This window comes from Callithrix jacchus, chromosome 18 (assembly GCF_049354715.1).
Source record: "Callithrix jacchus isolate 240 chromosome 18, calJac240_pri, whole genome shotgun sequence".
NCBI classification, from domain to species: Eukaryota; Metazoa; Chordata; class Mammalia; order Primates; family Cebidae; genus Callithrix; species Callithrix jacchus.
This window is the reverse complement of record NC_133519.1, coordinates 30,908,038-30,921,928: the sequence shown is the minus strand read 5'-3', so window position 1 is coordinate 30,921,928 and position 13,891 is coordinate 30,908,038. Positions and strand designations below refer to the sequence as shown.

Sequence of the window (13,891 nt, the reverse complement as noted above, 5' to 3'; positions counted from 1 at the left end):
TCCCCTGAGTGGAGACAATTAGTTGACTTTCCCTTTTGCCTCACTGAGGCTGGTACAGAATTTTCCGGTGAACAGGTGGCAATGTCATGCTCTATTCTTTTCTTACAGAGATCCCACTGGCATTGTTGGTTGTAGGCCTGGGCGGGGGCAGCCTCCCCCTCTTTGTCCACGATCATTTCCCAAAGTCCTGCATTGATACTGTAGAAATCGACCCCTCCATGTTGGAAGTGGCCACCCAGTGGTTTGGCTTCTCCCAGACTGACCGAATGAAGGTCCACATTGCAGACGGCCTGGACTATATTGCCAGCCTGGCAGAAGGAGAAGAAGGTACTGCTCTTGGAGCACTGGAAGGGGTGTTGAGGGATGATTGATCCAACACTGTCAGGCCTGCAAGGTCCTCTGCAGTTTCTCTCTAAGAGAGTGACATGAGTATCGTTCCAGTCTTCAGCTTGCTCATTTGTTGATATACTTATTCACTAGAGTACCAGCTATATGCTTAGCACTGTGTTAGGTGAGAATGTGAACAGCAATAAGTAAAACAGGCCATTCCTGCCCTTATGGTGCTAACAGACCAGTGGGTTTTTTTCTTACCTGTAACTTTGTCATTTCCTCACCTTCTTAAGAAACCTGAAGTCTGGCTGGGCAAAGAAATTGAAAAGAAAAGGTGGAATGTATGTTGGGAGGTGTTTCTTGTAAATATTTCAACTGGAGGTGAAGCCAGAAATAGAGCAAAACAGTATTCATGTAGGATCAGTGGTTTACAACCTCAGGGTCTTAGATTTGGTAGTGTATTCAGACAGTTTTTGGTTGTCACAGATCGGGGTTGGGGATGTTGCTACTGGCATCTAACTGGTAAAGGTCTAGGATGCTAGTAAACATCTTACAGTGTGCAGGACAGGAACTGATGACAGACTTATCTGGCCCAGAATTTCCACGGTTCTGAAATGGAGAAACCTTGATGCAGATGCTACTCTGTGGGAATTTTGCTAGGCCTTCTGCAACTAGAATTAAGGTTCCATTTACTCTGGTAATTTGCATCCCAGATTTAGGACAAAAACCATAAGTATAACAATTTTCTGCAAAATACTAGAGACAATAAGTCTGCTCATTATATAGATAGGCCGCTGGTGACTATAGTGCTTTCTGGAGCTTGAGTCCTTGGGGGAGAAGGCAGTTAGGTTGGTGTAGTTATACTGGGGAGCTCAGGCCACCCTTCCTGGTCTGCTTATTTCATAACGGATACTGTGCTCTCACTGGATTAGACTATCTTCCAGTAAGGGTGCGGCAAACTAGGATGCCTGGGAGGAGTATTGAACAGATGCTATCTTAATTTCAATTGCAAACTGAATTGAATCATAACAGTTTCATAGGTTTCTTCTCTGAGGCTAGGGTTAGTTGAGGTGAAGTCGAGATACTAATATTAGTTGAGATACTAATATGGTGACGTATTCACAACAGTGCCATGCACATGGTAAGTACTTAATGCATGATGTAACTGCTGTTGCTATCTGTAGATCAGTTTTCAATGGCTTCCCCCATCTTCTGTAACCACCAAAACCTTTTAGATTACTGGGCTCAAGTCTGCAAATGAAGGCTATTGTTTTCCTTGGACTTTGATGAGCCAAAATGTTCTCTTTGTAAGAAACCAAAATTAGATCTTGTGCTATGAACAGTGATAAGCAAGCAGCAGTCCTAATTAAATACTTAATTATATTGAATAATTACTATCACAGTTTCAAAATTTTCTAAAAAATATGTCAGTGGCATTGCAGACCTACCCCTTATAAAAACAGTTTAACATTATTATAAGGAGCACATTCATTTCATCATCAGTTCTTTCTTACCCATTTAGCAAAATCATTTCTTTCTTGAGTCAGCTCTTGTTTATGGAACTGCAAAGATAACACTAACACAAATTTCAGAACATTTTCTCTTATGAGGCAAAATGTGCTGTTTTCAGAGTTAAAAGTTACTGTTTACTGGGTCAGTCCTTAAAGGCTTAACTGCTTTGTCTAGATCAGTGCTTCTCAACTCTGACTGTATTTAGAATTACCTGGAAAGCTCAAGAAAAATACCAGAGGCTTCCCATCTCTCCTCCCATTTACCGCCTTCCCCCCGCACCACCCCAGGATATTTTATTCTGTTGGTCAGGAGTGTAGTCCACATTAGAAGCTTCCCAGGGTGATTGTAATGTTCTGCCAGAGTCAAAAGCCACTGGTCTTGATACACTCTTAACCAAGAAATGTTCATGCTAAAGTGGACCCCATTAATGTTTTTGCCTTTGGAGGGTGATTTTAAATGTGGAAGAAGGTTCCATCTTTACTCTGGGACACTCTGAGCCCTGATGACGAGGACCCCCAGGGCCATGACATCAGTGCCCTTACAGGCAAACCACATCCTCTGTGTCATCCTTCTGACTTAGTCACCCTGCCTATCACTGGTAAAGAGGAAGTATAGTGTAGGAATGTACATGGTATTATTTTATCTGGCAAAGACAAGGACTCTTTCCCTTCTTTTTCCCAGCACAGCCTCGTTACGATGTCATAATGTTTGATGTTGACAGTAAGGACCCAACACTGGGAATGAGTTGTCCACCTCCAGCATTTGTGGAGCAATCTTTCTTACAGAAGGTTAAAAGCATCTTGATTCCTGAAGGTATGGAGAGGGAGGAGGGAAGGGACCATTAAAAAAAATTTATCTTTTATTTAATTTAATTTATCTTTTTCATTTAATGAAAAATGCAGAGAAGTGCAAGCTCGATCCATATTTCCAAATTGAATACAACTATTTACTAGCACCAGAAAATTTCCAGCTCACCTGAAGTCTCTTAGCCCCTTTTGGTAACTTGTCCTCCCAAGAGTAATCACTATCTTAACTTCTGTCCATCCAGCTTAATTTTGCCTGTTCTTGTTCTTTATATAAATGGAATCACAGAATGTTGGAATGTTCTCTTTTTTTTTTTTGCGACAGAGTTTCTCTTTGTTTCCCAGGCTGGAATGCAGTGGCATGATCAAGGCTCACTGTAGCCTCAAACTCCTAATCTCAAGGAATCCTCCCACCTTAGTCACCTGAGTAGCTGGGACTATAGGCGCATGCCACCATGCCTGGCTAATTTTTTTATTTTTATTTTTTGTAGAGACAGAATCTCACTGTGTGCCCAGTCTGGTCTCAAACTCTAGCCTCTGGCAGTCCTCCTACCTTGGACTCCTAAAGTGCTGGCATTACAGGCATGAGCCACTGCACTTGGCTGAATGTACTTTTTAAGTTTCCATTTTTTTCTTTCACTCAATGTGATGTTTTTGAGATTCATTCACAGTGTTGTGCTTACATGACTTATTTTTATTGCTGTGTTGTATCATGTGACTTATAACAATTCATGTATCCATTCTACTGTTGGTATTTGGGTTGTTTCCTGTGTGGATCTATTATAATAGTGCTGCCATTAACATTCTAATATGTGCCTTTTGATGAATTATGTTTTCAAATCTCTTGGGTATATACACAGAGTTGTAATTGCTGGATCATAGGTTACGTGTATGTTTGGCTTTCGTACATGCTAACACACAGTTTTACAAAGTGGTTGTAGCAGTTCACCCTCCCACCAGCATGGTGATTCTAGCTACTACATGATGTTTGCTAAACATACTCTACTAGGCAGTGTGTTATTTAGTCTTCAGCAGTGAATCTTCATAGCCCTTAATCCCTATGTTAACAGCCCTCTAGGTATTTTTGATTTGGTGTAAGGCACTGTAGTGACTGGCTTGATTTGGAATCTTAATTGTCAGAAGTCAAGGTAACCTTGGCCCTCTCCCTGGATAGGTCAGGAATGTAACATCCCTGTGGAGTTGGTAAATTTTACTTTCGTAGGGAATCACTTTCTATTGATTAATTGATTGGTTGAGACAGAGTCTCACTCTGTCGCCCAGGCTGGATTTTGGCTCACTGCAACCTCTGCCTCCCAGGTTCAGGAGATTAGCCTGCCTCAGCCTCCCTAGCAGCTGGGATTACAGGTGTCCACCATCATGTCCAGCTAATTTTTGTATTTTTAGTAGAGCCAGGGTTTCACCATTTTGGCTAGGGTGGTCTCAAACTCCTGACTTCGGGTGATCTGCCTGCCTTGGCCTCCCAAAGTATGTGATTATAGGCATGAGCTACTGCGTCCAGCTGGGAATCACTTCTTTCTCAGAGCAATTCTTTGGGAAACTGAGGTGTGGAGAATGGTAAAATAATGTGTGAGCAGCACAGAAGAGCAAAAAATAAGGCTGAAGTTTGTTTATGGCTTACATGCTCCCCATGCTTTTTTCCATCTGCCTTTGTATGCTGTGTATTCTCTGCAAACTCAACACAAGTGCATTTTAGTCCACCAGTGTCCCTGGAAAAGGAATTGCCATTTTCCTCAAAGCTGATCCTTGTCTTTGATATGTGTCTTGATGCGAGGTCATTCTGACTTTTCTTCCTACCCTATAGGTGTTTTTATTCTCAACCTCGTGTGCCGAGACTTGGGGCTAAAGGACTCAGTGCTGGCTGGGCTCAAGGCAGTGTTCCCCCTCCTGTATGTCCGGCGAATTGAGGGTGAAGTGAATGAGATCCTGTTCTGTCAGCTGCACCCTGAGCAAAAACTTGCCACACCAGAGCTCCTGGAAACAGCCCAGGCTTTGGAGCGGACCCTGAGGAAGCCTGGGAGGGGTTGGGATGACACGTATGTCCTTTCAGATATGCTTAAGACAGTGAAAATTATGTGATTGCTTAGGCCTAGCAGCCCTCCTGCCTAGACTGACCTTGGACTCCCAACTTGCCAGAGACTGAAGAAATACAATACACAGTACTCTTAAGCTTCATATTTTTCTTGGTTTCATACTTAACTACGTGTGACCTCCAGCTTGGTGAGGTTGCCTGAAGATTAGGGAAAATAAAAATGTCCTTCCCATCTTGTTCTCTTCAGTACCACTTGGGTTGGTTCGTCTTTGCTTCCTACAGCATATCTTTGAGTAGAATTCCCCACTGAAGCCCTTAGCACATGCTGCATGCCTTAACAAGTATATACCAAGTTCTTCAGGACTCAAGACAGCCAAATGTTATTGCATCTCTACTTACACTGGTTTGCTTTTCATTTATTCCTCTCTTAGTTCTATAGTAGTAATCTCAAGTGAGACTGCAGAGCAAGATGCCAAAAGACTATAAACAGAGTAGAGTTTCTATAGATGTGAGACATCCACAGAGTTTCTCACTGTGGATGAAACCGCTGCTGAAATGGTTCCAATTTTTAGGAATCTGCTAACCCACTTCATTATTTGACAGCTTTCCTTGATGATGCAAACCTTATAGCCTAAGCCATTTGTCTTTTACTCAGTGGAGGGAGCGTATGGACCTGGCCTCATGGCTTTGCATGTCAGAGACCTGGCAGACTAAAGTCTCTGGTGTTTGTTTACTGACATTCATTGAGTGACAACTATGTGCCAGATTCTGTGTAAAGAGTAGTGGTAGAAGTGAAAATGTCTAAGAATGACCAAAAACATTAGTAATAAAACTTAATGGGTTCTGGGCATTTTTCTAAGTGGTTTAAAGCACGGTCTCATTTAATCTGAGATAAAGGATTGTTAAGCCCAAACTATATCTAAACTCAGATTTCACTCGGCTGGAAACATCAATCTTAACCATTTATTGAGAAATATTAAATCAGTGATTCCAAGACTGGCTTGAATTTCGTCTTTCCTAATTATACCAGGGTTGACTTAATGAACGGTGCTATGGAAAATAGGCATTGTCACCATTCATCGCCTGGCTTATCTTTCTACAGGCCCTTTAAAAAATGCACCCTAACCTTTCAGGTGAAGCATACAGATCCTCTTCAGCTTAGGATGGGGTTATATCCTGATAAATCCATCGTAAGTAGAAAATGCATTTAATATCCTGATAATGCATTGTAAACTTGAAAAATTATAAGTCAGAGACTGTCTGTATTTCAGTCAGGTTGTCATCCTTAGAAAATAGTGTCAGTCCATTAAGGAGAGGACGGAGTGTAGAGAAGTGTTTTTGGATCTTATCCATTGGAAATACTTGGTGCTCTTTCTTTAGGAGAGGGTCTTCCCCTGGAACTCTATAAAGGAAAGATTATCCCTCACAGCAGGTCTGTGTACCTCAAAGGACCTTGCTTGGCAAATCCTCTTTTTTCATCTTTTTTTTTTTTTCTTTGAGACAGGGTCTCTCTGTCACTCAGGCTGGAGTGCAGTGGCACCATCACGGCTCACTGCAACCTTGACCTTTTGGGCTCAGATGATCCTCCCAACTCAGCCTCCCACATAGCTGGGACTATAGTGTATACCACTACACCTGGCTAATTTTTTGTAGAGGCAATTTCACCATGTTGTCCAGACTGGTCTCTGACTCCTGGGCTCAAGTCATCCACCTGTTTTGGCCTCCCATAGAGTTGGGATTACAGGCATAAGCCACTGTGACTGACCACTCTATTTTCTTATCTTTGAGCTTGCACAGTGTTAGGATGGGTTATAGAGTCCCAGGGTCTGAGTCAGAGGAGCTAGTCTGCCTGTCCTTGGTGAGATCACTCATGCTGTGCAGAGTTTGGAGCAGCACATTTGAGTGGCACAGCCAAGCTCTAGGCATTATCAGAATGATAAGGTCTCCGTTACATCTTAGGGGGAATGGTCCACGGAGTTAGGCATAGCTTTACATTTTGCATCCTCATTTGGAGATGGGAAGAGGCACTCATGGGTGGTAATTATCAAGACTTAGGTATAAGAAGAAGAGGCTGGGCGCAGTGGCTCAAGCCTGTTATCCCAGCACTTTGGGAGGCCGAGGCGGGTGGATCACAAGGTCAACAGATCGAGACCATCCTGGTCAACATGGTGAAACCCCGTCTCTACTAAAGATACAAAAAATTAGCTGGGCATGGTGGCACGTGCCTGTAATCCCAGCTACTCAGGAGGCTGAGGCAGGAGAATTGCCTGAACCCAGGAGGCGGAGGTTGCAGTGAGCCGAGATCATGCCATTGCACTCCAGCCTGGGTAACAAGAGTGAAACTCCATCTCAAAAAAAAAAAGAAGAAGAAAATTGGTTATGTGCCAAAGGCTGGAGAAAGATCAAGTGACAGAAGTGAGGCAGTTTTTGGCTTAACTTTCTACAAAGGAAATTTATACCAATAGAGACCAGTATGTTCACCAGAACACTTGGTGGCTGCATGCTGCTTACTGAAACCCTAGTCTGACTCCCCTCTGGAGCTTGCTGGATTGTGAGAAAAGTTTTGTATGAACAGACAGTCATTGGCCTGAATCCCATTTTTTCCACTGGAGAGCTGTTCACTTTTGCATTAATGACAGGCGAATGGTTCCTTATGGGAATTTTGCCTAACTTTAGGCAAGAGAGCTCTAGAAGAGTGGGGTGGGTTGTAAGCTTCAATGCCAAGCTTCAGATCAAACAAGTAACATATATGTGGAGTGAGTGAGCCGGGTACAAAACAAAAAGGCTAGGATGAGACCTGTGGCAAACCAGAGAATAAATGTCCCCTCTAAAGGCAGTGGCTGTCCCAGCCAAGTTGTCCTGCAGAAACACTGTCTCAGCTTAACTAGGTCTTTAAGAGAAGTCAGAAATCATGTGTGTGTGTCTGTATGTGTTGGCCGATCAGTACACATCTTCAAGCTGTATTTAATCTATTTTGCAGAGAGGCAGATTATAGGGGAGACAGCCTACAGAATGCCTGAGAATCTGGCATGTACCCAGGCTTTGAGTACAAAACAAGGAGCAAGCTGATAGCAATGAGTTACAAAAGTCTGGGAAAATCTTATCTTGTATTATGACCTCAGTTTTCTTTAATGGCTACAGCTGAGTGGGGATGGCCCCATTATCCTTGGGAAAGTGTACAATTTAGCTTCCCAGGGCTATCAGAGAACTGAATGAGACTAAATCACATGACAATCTGCACCCCCCTCCCCCATCCTAAAAAAGTTCTGTGACAATGTAAAATTTCTAAGGCTGACTATTGCCCTCTGCCTTTTTGCCCTTGTCCCCCACCAACTTTTCAGTGTATGCCTCCAGTCTTCTGTCATGGCTGCCTGCTAACTGGGCCTCTGCTCTAAGTCTGTCGTCTTATGGGTTGGGTAGACCAGTAGTTATTTTTTTTTTTTTTTTTTTTTGAGGCAGTGTCTCACTCTGTTGCCCAGACTGGAATGAAGTGGTGTGATTTTGCCTCACTGTCACCTCTGCCTCCCAGGCTCAAGCAGTCCTCTTGCCTTAGCCTCCTGAGTAGCTGGGACTACAGGTGCACACAACCATGTCCAACTAATTTTTGTATTTTTAGTAGAGACAAGGTTTCACCATGTTGTCCAGGCTAGTCTTGAACTCCTGGGCTCCCAAAGTGCCTGCCTTGGCCTCCCAAAGTGCTAGGATTACAGGTGTTAGCCATGTAATCCTGGCACAACCAATAGTTATTCGCAGCTGCACACTGGAGTCATCAGATATGGTAAGCAGAATAATGTTTTCCCAAAGATGTCCATGTCCTAATCCTGGCAACCTGTGAATGTTACATTACACTACACAGCAAAGGAAGATTAATGTAGCAGATAGATTTGGTGTTGCTAATGAACTCTCTTCAAAATAGATTTTTTGAGTAATTAAATATAGACATTGGGTAGACTCAACATAATCTCAAGGGTCTTAAAATGTGGAAGAGGGAGGCAGAAGAGTCATTGTCCGAGTGAAGCAATGTGGGGAAGACTCATCAGTCATTGCTGGCTTTAAAAACCAGAAGCCGGTAGCTAAGGAACACAGGCAGCCTCTAGAAGCTGGACAAGGTAAGAAAACCAATTATTCCATAGAGTTTCCAGTAGGGAATGCAATTCTACTAACACCTTGAGTTTAGCTCAGTGAGACCCCTTTTGGACTTCTGATATGGAACTATAAGATAGTGAATTGTGTTATTTTAAGACCCTAAATTTGTGGTAACTTCTTACAGCAGCCATAGAAATTGAATATACCTGGAAGCTTTAAAGAATGCTTAGGCCTGGCCCCACACCCGCAGACTCTGATTTAATTGGTCTGGGGTGCAGCCTGTGCATCAGAATTTTTAAAAAGCTTTCTAGGTGATGGATGCTGTTTTGCAGCCAAAATTGAGGACGCCTGTGGTAGAGGTCCTGTGGATGGATATGTTATAAGGTGAGGAGGAAATTGCTAGACTCATTAACGACTGCTGGCTTAGCGCTGAAATGCAAACAGCAGTCACCTGGTAATTCACCTGGAGCAGTCACCTCCAGTCACCTGGAGGGTAATATATTTCCCTCCCACCTTCACTCTAGCTCACACCTTAGCTCTTTGCCCTCTGAGTGAATGTCAGTAGTGTGAGGAGTCAGCTTGTTGCATTGGACGATTTCCTCCATGGGGCACAGCTCCTTCACTCCCTGGTATAACTGGCTCCGAGTGTACCTCCCAAGTACTGCTTCATAAAGCTCAAAGTCTAGTAAATTATAAGTCATCCAGTTTCTGTCTTATGGCTTGTCTTACCATTTGGTTCCTGCAGATTTGTTAACAGCTAAATGGTTGATAATAAAAATAATGGTTAAGTTGGATTTTTCTTTTTTTATACTCAACTGTCATTTTTTTTTTTTTTTTTTTTGGAGAGGTTGTTCTGTGCCAGACACTATGCTTGTGCTGATACAGAGAGGAAAAAGACACAGGTTCTGTTCACCAACTAGCTGAGGAGAACAAATTACACAGCACGTGCATGAGTCAGCAACCACATGTGCATTAAGTGTAAGAGCAGCAGAGAAGATGTTCAGATGTTTCCTAAGAGTCTTCGTAGATATTCTCCTTTGGACAAAAAAATCCAGCCTCAATAAATCTGCCCCCTTAAAGTGACTGAAGGCTGGACTCATGGTTTTGTTTTTCTTCTTTTGTTTTTGTTTTTTTTTGAGATGGAGTTTCGCTCTTGTTACCCAGGCTGGAGTGCAATGGCACGATCTTGGCTCACCGCAACCTCCTCCTCCTGGGTTCAGGCAATTCTCCTGCCTCAGCCTCCTGAGTAGCTGGGATTACAGGCACATACCACCATGCCCAGCTAAGTTTTTGTATTTTTAGTAGAGACGGGGTTTCACCATGTTGACCAGGATGGTCTCGTTCTGCTGACCTCGTGATTCACCCGCCTCGGCCTCCCAAAGTGCTGGGATTACAGGCTTGAGCCACCGCGCCTGGCTGGTTTTGTTTTTCTAGCCCAGGTCTCACTTGGCTCCTATGCTTCCCAGTAGATGGCACTAGAAATCACATTTAAGTGCTGGGGTGTCTATAAAAAATTCTTCTTGAGAATGTGGCACTTCCAGAGGCTGTTTCACCTGAGCCATATTCCCTGTGTCTTTCTCTGGTCAATGAAGATAGACTTTTACTTTACCTATTGTTCTCTTACTTCACCCAGTACCCTGTGCCCTCTGCTCTTCCACCATCCCCTGATATCCTGCCTATGCACATGCAGACAGCACCATTTTCTCCAGTCAAGGACATTTTCAATGGTGGAACCCCATGTAAGGCAGAGATCCTTCTACCCCTACATCCCTGATTTTAGAAGTAATGACAGGAAATACAGCAATGGAATAACACTAGTAACACATAAAACTAGAAGCATATAAGAAAAAAAAATGTAACAACATGCATCTGGGCCTGAGCTGGCATGTCTTCAAGTTTCTGCCAAGATGTAAGTCATTTTCATCATAGAAGTAAGTAGTTAGATAAATGCTGGTAGAAGTAAAATTTGATTGAAATAGCGGAATTTTAATGCAAACCCACCTGTAGTGGGTTGAATAGTGGCTCTAAAAAGATGTGTCCAAGTCTTAAACCCCAGAACCTATGCATGTGAGCTTATTTGGAAAAAGGGCCTTTGCAGGTGTATTTAAGTTAAGAATCTCAAGCTGAGATCATGTTGGATTGGGGTGGACCTTAAATCCAACAATAAGGATTTCGAATAAAGGGAGAAACGAGACAAGGGAGACAGGGGACAAGGCCTTACGAAGACGGAGGCAGATTGGCGAGACATCCCCGCAAGCCAAAGAACGGCAAGGATTGCTAGCAGCTACCAGAAGCTAGGAAAGAGGCAAGGAAGGATTCTCCCTCAGAGCCTCCAGAGGGACCCACCTGCAGGCTTTGGAGTCAACACTTTGCGGACTTCTGGCCTTTACAGTTGTCGTATGCCATCAAGTCTGTGGTAATTTGTTTCAGCAGCCTTCGGGAATGAATATATAGCCTAAAAGGGCGTTGTTTGTGCATCTCCAAAGAGACTGCATGGGCTCTGGGCCACATGCTACCCCAGATGTGTTTAGGCCTTCACCAGACATTTTAAATAAAATCTATAGATTGGAATATCATTTTATACAAAATCTAGAAAATTTCTGGATTCTTTTGAGAATTTAGAAGCTTCTGCGATGACAGGTCCATGTTCATACTTGGCTGGATCTGGTAAGTATCTGTGCCTTGTGGATGGGTGGTGTCTGCCACAGTCTCCACTGCTCTCTGTCTGCATCTTTCCTGCATTTATGTTACATGCCTGGTCCAGCAGGCATTTGAGTTTGTAGCTGCTACATATGTAGGAGGATAGGTGGGCTGGGAAACACAATCCCTTCCTTAGAATAAGGGGAAAGGAGTCCCTGCTTTGAAGTCAGTAGTCTGGGGTCCATTTCCTATATACTGATTCTGGACCATATCCCAGACCTATGATGTAGGGGTGCATGTGGGGGTGGGGTGGGGTGGGGGGGTGATGGAGTAGGACAGTGTACAGCCAAGGAATCTGCATTTTTTAAAAAGCTTTAAACAATTCTGATAATAAACAGACCTAGAAATAGCTGCTATATGATGTTATTTTTCAGCACTGAAAAGGGAAGCAGTTTGGGTTTTCTATTTCACCGGAGAACTTTGAGGCATGCTGTTTTAAAAAAAGTCTTTTCCACTTTGGGAGGCCAAGGTGGGTGGATCACGAGGTCAGGAGCTCAAGATCAACCCGGCTAAAATGGTGAAACCCCATCTCTACTAAAAACACGAAAAATTAGCCGGGTGTGGTGGCAGGCACCTGTAATCTCATGTGTGTGCCTCCCCACAGAACCAGAGATTGCATGGGCTTTGGGCCACATGCTACCGCAGGAGGCTCTCGGAAGGCTGAGACTTGAACCTGGGAGTCAGAGGTTGCAGTGAGCTGAGATCGCGCCACTGCACTCCAGCCTGGGCGACAGAGTGAGACTTCGTCTAAAAAAAAGAAAAAAACAAAACAAAAAGTCTTTTCTGCTTTTCCAAGAAACCAGCAAGATGACGGAAGTGGAGCAGCAAAAGCCGTGAAGCTGCATAAGCAGACCTTCCACAAGTTCACCTCTTGCGGTGTGCACCCCAACCCGCTGCTGGACGTGTCATGCGAGCAGTGAATGAAGCTGCACTATGGCCTGTGGTGGAAGCAGTACTCGCTGCTGAAGCACCTGCACAAGACCAAGAAAGGGGCACCGCCTATGCAGAAGCCAGAGGTGGTGAACACGCACCTGCAGGACATGATTATCCTGCCCGAGATAAGGGGCGAGATGGTGGGTACATGGTGGGCGTCTACAACAGCAAGGCCTTCAACCAAGTGGAGGGCAAGCCGGAGAGGAGTGGCCACTATCTCTATCACCTACAAGCTTGTGAAGCTGCCCCACCAGGCATCAGAGTCACCCATTCTCCCCACTTCATCACCCTCAAAGAGTCGGCTCAGTCAATAAAGGCACACACATGTCTTTTCCCATGAAAAGTTGAATGATGGCAATATTTTGTGGAGCTGAGGGTTTGAATTAGATTCGTTCTATTTATGAAACCAAGAAACTTGGTTTCTGTCTACAAACTGAGAGTGGCAAAACAAGATTGGTTCTTTAATGAAAGCACAAAACAAACACCTAATCAATATAGTGATAAATTTTATTTATTTAGGCAAGATGGTACAATACTCTGCAGGGCCCCTTCAGCACATCAGCAGGTCCTATAGACCATCTTCTCTGTTTATTCTCATAAAGGCTGGTAATGGTTATTTCAGGGTTGTAGAGTAAATCTCAGCCAAACCCAGTACTATGCCTACAAGATGGTACAGTACTCTGCAGGGCCCCTTCAGCAGGTCAACAAGTCCTATAGCCCATCTGGTTTCTGTTGAGATTTAATCTATGACTCTGGAAAAAGCTGGAAATAACCATTTCCAGCTTTTATTCTTGAAAATAAGGCTCGGATCTCTACCAGTCTTCTGAGGATGCTAATAGACTACTCAGGAAGGAAGAAGGAAATTGTGAGGGTATTTAAAGAAAATTGTTAGGGGAAATGAAATTGCTGTTATTTTGGTCAAGGAAGGTTACAATACATTTAATACTTACTACAAAGACTTGCATACAGATTTAACTCATAAGGACTTTATTAAATGATTCTTTTATTCAATAAATATTTATTGGAGTGCCGGTTATGTATCAGGCATTTTTCTATTGCACTAGGAATACTGTAATGAATAAAAGTAATAAACATCCTTGTTCATGAGCCTTATATTTAATGAAGAAAAATGAAAGGATAGCTTCTTTAATATGTGGCAGGTGCTTGTCATGGGAAGTATGACTGTTATGTGGACTATATTAATTTATTAATTATTATTATTATTTTTTGAGACGGAGTTTCGCTTTTGTTACCTAGGCTGGAGTGCAATGGCGTGATCTCGGCTCACCACAACCTCCGCCTCCTGGGTTCAGGCAATTCTCCTGCCTCAGCCTCCTGAGTAGCTGGGATTACAGGCACACGCCACCATGCCCAGCTAATTTTTTGTATTTTTAGCAGAGACAGGGTTTCACCATGTTGACCAGGATGGTCTCGATCTCTTGACCTCATGATCCACCCGCCTCGGCCTCCCAAAGTG

The 13,891-nt window shown here is 43.5% G+C and overlaps 1 protein-coding gene across 10 annotated transcripts in view; it reads left to right on the top strand.

The window, feature by feature from the left end:
* Positions 1-12,757, top strand: part of METTL13 (methyltransferase 13, eEF1A N-terminus and K55) — a 60,434-nt gene extending 47,677 nt beyond the window's left edge. For 6 of the 10 annotated variants that reach the window (XM_035279988.3, XM_035279989.3, XM_035279986.3 and 3 more), the window contains 3 exons: positions 109-327; positions 2,524-2,655; positions 4,468-5,689. In XM_035279988.3, the coding sequence (XP_035135879.1) occupies positions 109-327; positions 2,524-2,655; positions 4,468-4,742 (626 nt within the window). In that variant the 3' untranslated portion in view covers positions 4,743-5,689. Of the gene's footprint in view, positions 1-108; positions 328-2,523; positions 2,656-4,467; positions 5,690-12,085 lie in introns of those variants that run through there. The other 4 variants (XM_078356289.1, XM_078356287.1, XM_078356290.1 and 1 more) reach the window with 4 other exon arrangements.
* Positions 12,758-13,891: the final 1,134 nt, after the last annotated feature.